At 36.4% G+C, this 12,661-nt stretch overlaps 1 protein-coding gene across 1 annotated transcript; it reads right to left on the minus strand.

The window, feature by feature from the left end:
* Positions 1 to 6,590: 6,590 nt before the first annotated feature.
* On the minus strand, positions 6,591 to 11,669 carry aifm2 (apoptosis inducing factor mitochondria associated 2). The gene is made up of 9 exons (XM_036574072.1): positions 11,560 to 11,669; positions 10,851 to 11,034; positions 10,617 to 10,732; positions 10,393 to 10,512; positions 10,155 to 10,247; positions 9,507 to 9,615; positions 8,861 to 9,013; positions 7,632 to 7,832; positions 6,591 to 7,306 (listed from the first exon to the last, which is right to left on the minus strand). Exons 2-9 carry the CDS (start codon positions 11,023 to 11,025, stop codon positions 7,152 to 7,154), a joined length of 1,122 nt encoding a protein of 373 aa, XP_036429965.1. The 5' UTR covers positions 11,026 to 11,034; positions 11,560 to 11,669; the 3' UTR covers positions 6,591 to 7,151.
* Positions 11,670 to 12,661: the final 992 nt, after the last annotated feature.

The following is a 12,661-nucleotide window of genomic DNA, read 5'->3' on the forward strand; positions in this document are numbered from 1 at the left end:
TTTCATTATGGACATGTCTGTTCTTCAAAACTCTGCTGCTCAGTTTCTGGACTCTGTTAAATGATTTTAATAAAAGCAACTCGCACTTGCATCCCGCCTCCTCACCTCTAAAGTTACATAAGCCAAGTTATTCAGTGTTTTGATGTGAAATGATGCATTGTAAGGAAATTTTATGAGGCTTAGAGAAACAATTGTGGTTATAGGAACCAGCGGTCAGAAAATGAGCATGTCTTCTGAGTGTTTATAATGTTGGTAATGGTGAAATAGGTAGTGGTAAATCTGAACAAAAAAAAAAAAATGTCTTTAGGTACTGTTTTGCTGTACAGCATTCTGCATGTACCTCTCTGCCATGAACAGATTTTACAAGTTTTAGGCCAAAATCTTCAATATTCTATCTCAAAACTATCGTAAACCACTCACGCAAAGTATTTTTTTAACATTTCACATAAAAGCTACCTGTGATATAATTTTTAGAGGCATTAAACTCTTCAGATGTCTGGTTCCTGTCACCACTGCTTTGAACAGTTCTGAAAGAGCATTTCACATCATGACACTCTGAATTGCTCTGTTTCCATCTTAACCATTTAATCATGCAAAGATTTTGGAATTAATTCAATAGCTGTAGCTTACAACACATACACCATACACTATATCTGTCTGAAATACCTGAACTCTATCACAGGTTAGCTCAGCTAAATCCAGATATTATTGAAATAGACCTTAACTAGGACCATGTTGCATCACCCTCTAAAACCTCATTTCCACATTCAATGTCCATCTCAAATGGGAGCAGGGAGATTTGTGCTGCCCCATCCATGGCATAATGTAACCTCTGTGTCTCGTGACTGCTTTTAAGGAGTCAAACGAAAGGAGCAAAAAGATGGATGAATCAGCTCACTGTTGTGTGCTTCTGTTTCCATGAACTCTGAGGACAAGGTCAGCATGCCTGAAATGCTTGGTTTGTCTTGGGAATTAGAGGCGGAAAGAAGTGAGTTGTTTGTCAGGACTGGAAATCACAAACAACATAATTCTGTCAAGTGGGGGTTTTCCTAAGGTAATTTCAAAAGTATACAAGTATATATTGAGGTATATTACATAAGATACAATATAATTACCAAACCACAATGTGGTCATTCAATACGGTACTGAATAAAGATACCAAAGACAATGCTGGAGTTTTTTACTTTAACTCAAAATTTCAAGATGTTTGGAAGCTGGTGTTCTGAACAGAATTTTTGTTTCTACTTATTATTTTATTTTTTATTAATGTATAATTTCTATAATTTATAGAATTTATTCTGTTATTACTAGGATAAATGCAGAATAAACCTACCGTAATGGTTTTTATAATTTGTCTACCACTGAATTTTTCTGATTGATTTTCTTTCTTTCTTTCTGCATGCATGCATACTTTCTGTTAAGCAGTGTACTCTACCTATATGATGACTGTGATGATTATGCTATACATTGCCATTTTATGCACTATACTGCTCAAAATTTAGACTTAGTTTTTAATACTATAAACCCAATTTTGTTGCAGTCATACACATAAAAAGTTTCTATTGCGAAAAACTTATTATGAAAAACAATTAATAGAAAATACTGAGAAATTAAAAGAAAAAAGTTTGATGTGTCAAAATGTTGACAGAGTTGAATATCCAAAATGACTATGGAAGTTGTGTAAGGATTACTAAAAGAAAAAATGGCTAAAAGAAAAATACACAATTCCAATATATTATTTATTATTAAATAACTTCTTGTTGTTCCCCAAATACTTGAAATACTGAATAAAATAGCAACAACGCCTTTGGGGTTTCTTTTATTCTAAATGTACACTATATAAGTTATTATGAAGTAAGATATACTGTTAATATGACAAGTGATTCCAAAGTTTTGTAAAATAGTGTAAGTTTAAGCTGTTTCTATACATTGTAACTTATTACATGTGACATTAGATTCTGTGGAACTGATCCTAATGTTTTATTTTTATACTATTTACATATTATTTAGTCTAGTTGTACGGTACTGGCCTGTTTATATGTTCTACAGAGTGATTATGTTCTACACAGTGCCTAAAAGAAATAGGGAGAGAGAGAGAGAGAAATTGATCCCTTCCTTTTCTATGAAACTATTTGTTTTTTTGTCAGGATGAATTAGACTCTTATAATTTGAAAAATTGGCCTAGTATGCTGATTGTAAAAGGAATAAGGGACATGAGCTAGAAAAAACTCTTTACGAGTGAGTGTATGAGAACAGCATAGAGACTGCTTAATGACTCCTACTCGGTCATTAATTACACTGCGCATAATTCATTTTATGGCAAATTGAATTGCAATGGATGTAGATGACCCATGCTGAGGGACAGTGTGACCTGCTTGCTGGTTTGGGTGAGGAGAAGGCAGAAATAGCACTAACCTCTACGCAAAGAAAGAACTAGAAAGAAAGGGAAGAATGACATTTTTAGTTATCAGATTGTTAGATTGTTCAGTTTGTCCCTGTAGGGAAACCCTTTTAGCTAGAACCCTTTAAAGTCCTGTAAAGAATCATCAATATCTATTATTCTGTGGGAGGTGTTTGGTGGGCATGGTTTAGGTCCACAACGTTATCGGGTCTAATCACCTTTATCCTACGATGAACATTTCCATCCTCATGTGAGTCTCTACCAGGAAGAAAATGCCCCCCCATTCACAGAGCTCAGTGCATCACTGAATGAGTGTAAAAAATATGTAAATCATACGCTAAGGCCTTTAAAATCACCAGATCAAGACAACTGAACACCTATGGGAGATTTTTAACCAATGTGTTAGACAACGCTCTCCACCACCATCATCCTCAAAACATCAACTGAGGGAATATCTAAAGAACAGTGTTCCATTCATCCAGAACAGTTCTAGAGAGTATAATCTAAACCAAGGAGCACTGAAGTTGTTCTGGTGACTTGTGATGGCCCAACACCTCCCTAAGACACTTTATCTTGATTTTTCCTTTATTTTGTCATCTATCTGTGGACCATTCTACTGAATTAGTTCAAACTGTTCTACCACAGGAAAAAAACTATTCAAAAAATCACATGAAGTATTCAGACCTTACATATTTACAAGGATTATATTATGATATGTTTAAACCCAAGGTATTAGATGAGACAGTAATAAGGGAAATATATAATTTAAAGGGAAACTGTATAATGAGAGGTGGTTGTCCAAAACCCTAACCCCTAAATTTCAACTTGTGCCCAAAAAAACACAAAAAAAAAAACAACATAATTAAAGTAAACGATCATTCAAAGCAAAGAGATTTTAGTCTGAAGTCCAGGTCAGTTAAAAGACCAAAATGTGTTTTGAACTTTGAATCAGTTCGGTAGAATGATCCCTATGAGTCTTTTGCTTCCTAACAAAAGAAATATAAAGTGGAATTTAAAAATAATGCAGTATCAGGTTTTTGTGTTAGCAATTTTACCTTCCAGTACAGAACAATAACTGGACTGACTTACATTTTTTAATTCACTGAACTTTAAATAATCATAATAGTTAATAGAATAGAAGACACCTCTGAATTCAGTACTTTGTGCACACTCCCTTTCTTTGTAAAAATACAAGCCTAAAATCTTCCCCTACAATATTTGATAATGGGTTAGAATAAACAGCAAAGTGTGTGAAACAATTCTTCTCTTTTCAGTTCTCGGGGTCCTTGGTCACTGTTTGCAAATTCTCATCTTAAGCTAAACTGTACCAGTTTTTAAGTGGAGTTTAAGCCAGGACACTGAGATCATGATTGCAAAAGGTTGATTATGTGGTCAGTGAGCCATTTTTGTATGGAATACTGGAAGAATGGTTTGGATCATTATCCTGCCAAGATCCAATGACAGTCCAATTTTAGCATCCCAGCAGAGACAAACAGATTTTGCTCTCAAGTATCCAGGAATAAGTATCCTGGTGGATATAATGTCATGTATTCTCACTGCCTTGGAAGCAAAACTTAAGTAAATTAAAAAGTCACATGTAACAATTAAAGAGTTCTTTTAGACTCAAAAATGTTCAAATTCTACTAAATTGTTCTATTAAACTATTCTTATACTTTCTAAGGGTGCCGGTAATTGTGGAATGTTGTTTAGAAAAATGTTTATCTTTTATTGAAGATTTTTTTCTTTTTAACAATTGTATTGTAAGCTTAGAGTCTCAATGTGGTAAACAACAATTTTTTTTCATGGATTGTTTTTATCTATCCACATGCTCTCAGCTTAATTGTGACTGCCAGGTTAGGTTTGCTACTCAACTGATAAACTACTCGCTGTAAGAACAGAATGACGGGTGGAGTTTTTAATAAATATTTGTCCTGACACATTTTAATGTACTTCCTCTTCCAGAACATAGAGACACATGACCCACAAGCTGGCCTCTGGTTGTCCATCATAATATATTGCATGCATTATATATTCCTCCACAGAGGAAGTAGTAACCACAGCCTTATTCTTTTAAGATTAGATATGTTTACATATAATATCTGTTGACCAGATATTATTTGGGTGGTGACCATTCCTGTAACACATGATACTCAGGATTGGAGATCGAGTTGTCAAACAAGCAAATCTAAATGTCCAAAATAGATTAATTTGACTAAACAGGCTTAATGATGCATAGATTGAGTCAAATTTCAGCGTTCCTGAAACAAAAGTTGCTGGCAACAGTAATGCTTACACCTGTGTCACTCTGAAAACTTACTGTCAAAACTTGCAGTAATGTATTTTGTCTGCAATAAAACAGAAGAATGTCATGCCTGTGAGAGAACAGGCTTGGTCCTACCACCAGAGGTCACTGTCTCCACAGTATTGACTGAAACTCTTTTGGACCAATCAGGGCCAACCTTCTGGCAGAAGTGGACCCCCTCTAGTTATTTTATATTTTAGCTAGTTACATTATTTTCAAATTGCTGCAAATCACATAAATCTTGAAAATATAAAGCAAACATATTGATGAAAAAGAGACACAGTTAACAGTGACAGATGAAAGTGTTGCTGTTTCCAATACAATTGCTTTACGTTGTATGATTTTGTTTCAGGAATCCTGAAATTTGCCTAAATCTATGCAATACTGTGCCTTTTTAGTCAGATGATACTTTAAGTAAAATTTATACATTTATTTCTATTCTACTTTCAAACATTTAGATTTGCCTGTTTGACAACTCCATCTCCAGTCTTCAGTATCACGTGTTACAGGAATGGACACCACCCAAATAATGTCTGGTCAATAAAGGTCACATGTCCTGTGGTCATAAAAAGGAGTGGAAAATATACTCTTAACATATTCTTGTTACTTTTCACTGTATGAATGTTCATTTATTTATGTATATGATGTACGGTGCTTTTACAAAAACACTTAATGCCTATATAAATGGTTTTAAACAATGTGCTTAGGTGCCTAAGACTTTTCTCACAGTACTGTACTTTGTTACTATATTTAAGTATTATTTTTTGGAAGACTTGTACTTTACTATAGTGTTTCCCGACCACGGTATTTGAGGCACATTGCCTTGCACGTTTTAGAGGTTTCCCAGCTTCCAAAACACTTGATCAAATAATTACCTCATTAACAACCCTTACTGAGTTGAAGTGGGCGTGTTAAAGCAGGGTAAATGCTAAAATGTGCAGGGTGCCTCCAGGACAAGGGTTGGAAATACTGCTGTACTGAACGTATTAATGAAATTGAATAATTGCATTTTTACTCAATTACATTTCCAAGAGAAAAAAAACTCATTCTTAGATTTTTTTTAATTTAGACCTTCAAAGTACTCGATACCAATCTCAAATTTCATTTTTTCTCATCAATCACTTGTTTTTTATCAAAATATCTGACCAATTCATATTGGTGTAAAACGATGCTGCCCATGAGTATGCTAATTTGTCTTTGTGCAAGACTAGTACCACCAATTAGTCACTGTACCATAAATCACAAAACACAGAAAACTTTAAAACATTTATTTTTGTTACTTTTATATTCTTGTGTATATTCAAATGTTCAACACTTTTTTCCAATTTTTTTCCACTTCAGTAAATTTTGGGCACCATACTTACACTTTGAATTCCCTGTATTGTTTCCACCTCTGGTCATAAGCTGACCAGTGATGCAGCAACAGATAAGTTAGAGTCTGTAATTGTATAGCTGTATACTGGACCTATAACAACCTCAAAGTAGCAAGTGAGACACTTAAAATCAATTTCTGCAACTGTTAAAAAAAAAAAACTGACCTGTGAAATACTTATAAAGTAGCAGTACAGGCAGATACACTAACTAATAATATTTAAGTAAGTCTGTTTGATATCTTCCTTCCTGGCAAAAAAAACAAAAAAACCAAAAAAAAAAAACCACAACAAAAACACAAAGCATACGTGCATTAAAAAAACCTCTTTATCTCGGTTTACTAATAACTTCCAAACTTTGCACATGCTGACATGCCATGTTTGCATATGTGCACTTATTCACATCCCAATAAAAGAGGCACATATTGCATGTAGTTCTGTTGTTAAATATAAATCTGTGGTTTCATAATTATACAAAAACACCAGATCTCCAGTTTAGACAGCAGCAAAGTCATGATTTGAGGTTGACATTAAATACATACTTTATTATGCAGAGTATTTATGACTTCATATTCATCCACTATACCTAATCATCAAAAAGATCTAACAGCAGAATCTCCACAGGCAAAATCATCTGACCATAAATCTACTCTCACTGCAGTACATTTACTGCAATTTGTGTAAATCTGTCTCCACCTAGAGGTGATTTTTGGGTATTTTTTCACAAAGTGTTGTAGAGAGCTGGGCTGTAAATGGTAAACTACAATTTACTTTAATGACAGCTTTACTTCAGCTGAAAAAGAAATGTGTGAAACATATCACAGTAAAAACACATTTGTCCACATATGAAAAATTACAAAGACTAGCGCTTAAAAAGATCAGAAGACATTATAAAAGGAACGTAAAAGTTAACATTATTTTTCATTACTTTTTACAACAGTACATTTAATGATTGTTGCAAACCTGTGAAACTGTTCAACAAATAGATTAATTTATTCTTGTTGTACATAATAAAACACGCTCTTAGAGCTGGGTTGGCCTGTTTGGATGTAACCTAAACATGGGCAATACCTTTCTTCTAGCTGGGGGCTTTCTGTCCCATTTCCCTCCAGCTCTTCCACAGCAGCAGACCCTGACTCTTTCCTTTAGTGACTAGGAAGCGAGGTAGTTTATAGCCATTGAACTGGCCCACCCCATCATCTCTACCCATAGCCAACAGCATTGTCACATTTCCTTTAAGAGAACAGAGGAGAAATACAATTTGAATGTTACACATTGCATATAAGAGAACAAAGGCAATTTAAAATGGATGATTGTACATCGTGAAACATTTACAACAGGGGTGCTCAAACCTGGTCCTGGAGATCTACCACCCTGGAGAGTTCATATCCAGTTCCCCCTGAAGGCCTGGATTAGGTGTGTTAGATTACGGTTGGAGCCAAGTTGTGCAGGGTGGTTTATTTCCACAACCAGGACTGGGCACCCCTGATCTAGAAGGTACTTCTTTGAGAAGTGCTACAGTGTTACTGGAGGAGAAAGGTGAGGTGCCCAAGGTTACCTGTGTGGTATGACGTCAGTGCTTTTCCAGACAGGCTGTTAATAATATTGGTGACAGCTACTGCTGCATGGAGACCAGCATGATAGGCCATCTTGGGTTCGCTGACATTTGCACAGTCCCCAACAGCGTATATATTGGTAAAGCCCTCAATCTGCATGTGCTTATTCACTTTCAGGGCCCCATTTTCTGCCAGACACCCACCTAGAACATGAGCAGACACAGCAGCAAACAGGGTGAGGGAACATACCAGTCTAAAACTTGGAGTGAAATGAAGATAATACAAACAGTTCATAATGGTTTTTGAGCTTAATTAATAAAAACTGATTCATGGTAATTTTGTATTAATGATACAGAATCTTCCATACACACAACCAGTAAAAGGTTTGGGCAGACCTAACAGAATACACCTATGTATTTTAATGTTGAACTGCAACTGAAATCTGTTTCTAAGACAAATACAAATATTGGAGTTGATACTTATGTATGAAATTATTCCCAGAACAGAAATTTTACATTTTTGTTCAACAGGTGACCACAAGGTCTCAGCATTTTCTTTAGTCTTGTTCGAACAGCATCTGAGGTGGGATTTTAAAAGAATCTACAGTAAAAGATACTTTGATTTGTTTAAGACTTTTTTAGTCACTATATTATTCCATACGTATTATTTCATTGTTTTATGTCTTCACCTATTATAAAATGTAGAAAATACTACAAGAACCTTCTATTAGCAGGGGTGTCTAAAGTTTTGACGGGTAGAGTATAAATGCACATTTTCTGAAAAACGTTGAAAATTAAAAGATCAAACATTCTATCCACCTAAACAACCTAACGGTGGTGATTCAGATGCATGGAGGTTTCCCTGGATACTAAGTGCCACGAGCATTACAGTAAGTTTAATCATGTTTTGTTTTCAAGTGACATCACAAATAAGCAGATGTGAAAGTAACTGATAATAAAATAGACTCCTGTATTAAAAGTTCACTTGACTTAAAGTATTAACTTACATGAAATTATTCCGACCAACATACCAGTCATTCCTACAGAGTAACATGCTTTATCTGTTGCTTCTCTGCTACAAAGAACTTTTACAGCTGACAATCTTTAAAAACTGAGAAAGACCTTATTATATGTGCAATAAACATATTTTGAAATGCTGCATTGTCTTTTGCCAGAAAAGATGCACACAAATGCCTTATTTTCTCACCCATGCTTCTGAGAAAACAACTGACCTAGACTGGACCTGTATGCATCCGAGTTGATCTTATTCCCTGCACAGCAAATGACAAGATCCACAGTGAACTGCTCGTCCTTATCGGTCTTGACCACGGTGCCCTTCCGAGTCACGTTGAACTCCAGCTCATTCATATTTGACACCTTCTGTCCTATTTACAGGTAAACAGGAAAAAAAGGTAAATGAGTTTTGAAAATGCAACAAATTTGCAAAAGAATTTGCAAAAAAATGCAACAGAAATTGTTCTGATTGGCCTAAAGCCATGAAAGTTTGTTTAGTTATACATGTGATATAGATTTAACAGTATATATTTGAACTTCTGTGATTTTCTGTGTAATTTTTATTCTATTCTTCAATCATAATTTTTTTAATTGATTTGTTAAAAAATAATTGTCCTCCATGATCAAAAGACTAGGTTTGTGTTAAAATTCTCAATTTTTAGAAATATGGTTTGATCAATTTGAAAAAAATGTTCTTATATATGCTCAGGCTAAGAGAATCTATGAAACAAAGAAAATTTAGAATTTCAGAGGTTAACAGGTAATATCTGTGAGATCATTTTAACTCTACAAGCCAACAGAAATCTGTCTACTAGAAATATGTGCTAAAGCCAACAAAAGTATAACACAATCATGATAAGTTACCAAGTAACAGTTCCACTCCCTTTTCTAGCAGCACCTGTTTGGCCTGTTCTCTCACACTGGGGAGCAGCTCTGGGTCTGCTAGGGCCTCACGGGAATGAATTAGAATCACCTGTAAATAAAGTAAAGAATGACTGAACGAAAGCTAAATAAAATGTCATCTCCTGTCCTGTTCAAAACACCAGCTGCCACTACTTCTTTTGGCCATTTGCATTTTGTCTACTGGTAGCTTCATTACCTTCACCCAATCTGTGTTGCTGTAGTCTTGTGTAATTTACCAATGCCTGCAGTAACTGATGTCTAGCCAATGGAAATAAATGACTTTTATCACTTGTTTCACATTATCTTTAGCAAATTCTCCATGGATGTGTCTTTGTGCTGCAGAGAACTGCAATGGACTGTACAGGAAATCTAAATATTTCAGTCAATGTACTAATCATGACCATCCTTAGTAAACCAAAAATGGTATTATCTCTAGTGTGAGTGCACTATAGGGCTTAACACAGGCTTCTTGAGATAATCAGAAATCTAAACAAAGAATTGAAATATATAATACCCAATACATCTAATACACAGACAACATAAATCAATCACACTCAAATCTACAGATTGATTAGATTTAGGGTTTGTTGTGACATTGAGGACAACTACCTTCTTGGTCGGATATTCTGTCCTGATCTCAGCAGCCATTTCCACCCCAGTGGCTCCACCACCAACTACGAGAACAGAGTCTGCTGTCTGGATCTGAGAAAGAACCATAAATTAAAATGTAAATAAGCCTTTGCCTGCCTTCCTGTTTGGGCAGAGCCCTGTGGAAAAGATCACAACAAGTGCTGGAAAGAGCAGCAACAACAGGGGTCCTTATGAGTATGAGAACAGGAAGACCCACCTCTTTCACTATGTCTTCATACTTCGCAATGGCTTTCTGGTACGAATCCACAGCATTGTATTTGCCAGGAAAGGGTCCATCTGACCCAGTGCACAGGATGAGATGGGAATATCTAACTTCCTACAGAAAATTAGAAATTCTTTTGGTTCTAATACCTAAAGACAATATTTCATTGAAGTGCGTATTCCAGTGCAATAATACCTTTGTGAAAGATCACTCATTACCTTTCCATTGTCGAGCAAAACAAACTGTGCTGTGGTGTCTATGCGTATGACACGTCCCTGAAGGAAACTCGTTCCAAAAGTCTCTTTGTACGGGATGAAAGTCTGCCGAGCAAAGCCTGTAAAAAGAAAATAAAAGAAAAAAACAGACTGTTAAACACTAACATCAGAAATAGCAGACATAACCAGTTATTTATATATATGTATATGAAATACATCTGCTACTGATTGGCGTACCACTTTGAACAGAAGCACGTAGTGCTGCAACATTGTGATGAAATGCATCTAGGAGGTCAATCAGCATAAAGGGCACCCCATGATGTTTAAGTTGCTGGGCAGCTGCAATTCCACCAAACCCACCGCCAACAATCACCACATGGACACTGTCATCAATGGACAGTTTGCCTCCCATAGTGCGTACCTACAAGGGAAAATCTTTTTTTACTGATTTTTTCCACCCTCTGATAAAAGATCCTAATCATTCAAGTGTCTTTTGTTTGGGTTCTACTCACAAATGTGTTCAAAAATAACAAGACTGATGAAAAGGTACAGGCAATGTTTTTACATTAAGCCTGAAGGTTTCTAACCACTGATAGAAGATGTAGGTTATCTTCATGCAGTCTGATCTTATAATTGCACACCGCTAAAATAATAACACAGGTGGTAAGATACAGGCAATTTTCTTACAAAGTACCCTACGAACGGTTTCCAACGACAGGTAGTAGATGTACGCCGCAGTCTTCATGCAGTAGCTGTAAGCTAAACTCCTCTATTTGCATTCCACACAGTGAGAGCTTTGATAAGGAAAACCGTCACGTCGGTGTGCTCAGTTCTCAACCACAACTTGGGCTCGTTTCAAACACATTAAATCTTACGACGAAAGCAGCTAACAGAGAGTACTCCTCAGTGAGGGCTGGGAGACTCTGATTGGAGTGACAATGCTTACCTATGCGCCCTTCAGGTAGTCTAGAACAGAGAAAAACACACCGAAATCACAGCAGCGTCTCCAGACCTATAAATGTAACCCTCTACTCAACTCTGACGTGCATTTTCGCTCAGCGTTGCATAGAGTGGGCGTGGCTTTATTACACGGAAGAGAACCCTAGATGAATCTCAAATGGAGCCCTACTCGCTATGTAGTACACTAAGTTGGTCATGAAATAACGAATTCTGTGCCGAAATAGTGCATTCAATATCTAATAGAAAGCGATTTGGGATACAGCCATAGGCTGTTCGACTCCCTGTTTAACATTTAGTGCACTATTTTGGTGTAAACGCCATAGTTTTATAACTTACGTAGTGCACTATGTAGGGCGTATGGAGCTTATTGAGACTGTAAGCAGGTTATGTTTTATCCTGCCGAATACCCCCGCTGAAAAACAGCTTTAGGCACCAACAGAAACACCTAATGGTCTCTATTGATTTTTTTCAGCAGGGACGTTTGGGGGAAAGTAAGCTGTAATAACGCAGAGCTGAGCCCGACTTCGCTGTGTCAGTGTAGTCTGTGGACTGGAGCCATAACCCTCACTCACATTTCAGTCCTAGTCCGAATCTGAACATATGAGGCTCCTCAGTAGCTGTTGTTGTATTAGCGCAAAAGACTGTACTGCTGACACAACCCTTGCAGTAATGTAAGACTCCAGAAGGAGGACTGGCTGCTGTGTGTCCCTTTGTTGGGGTGTCCCCCACCCCGGAAATACTTCATTACACCGGGCGTGTTTGAATAATGTCGGCCCATCGAGCTCTACACAGCTTCTCAGATTCTCATGTCTACAGAAAGCAGTATGAAATATGTCTATCACGTCATACCTTAATAAAGTTTGACTTTAACTCTGCGCCTAATCAACGAACTATTGCTTATTATCGCATATTGTGTCAGGCATAAACATAAACGCAATAGTATTATAGGTGAAGAGTCACAGCAGCTGATGTTCAACTGAATCATAGTGACTGAAATCATTTCTGATTTTCCAAAATATAGTCTCAAAGTGCATAAGTAATTACTTCTTCTTATATACTCTGAGCTGAAGGTTCATTCATTTACAACC

The sequence above is a fragment of the Colossoma macropomum genome, unplaced genomic scaffold (genome assembly GCF_904425465.1).
Source record: "Colossoma macropomum unplaced genomic scaffold, Colossoma_macropomum, whole genome shotgun sequence".
NCBI classification, from domain to species: domain Eukaryota; kingdom Metazoa; phylum Chordata; class Actinopteri; order Characiformes; family Serrasalmidae; genus Colossoma; species Colossoma macropomum.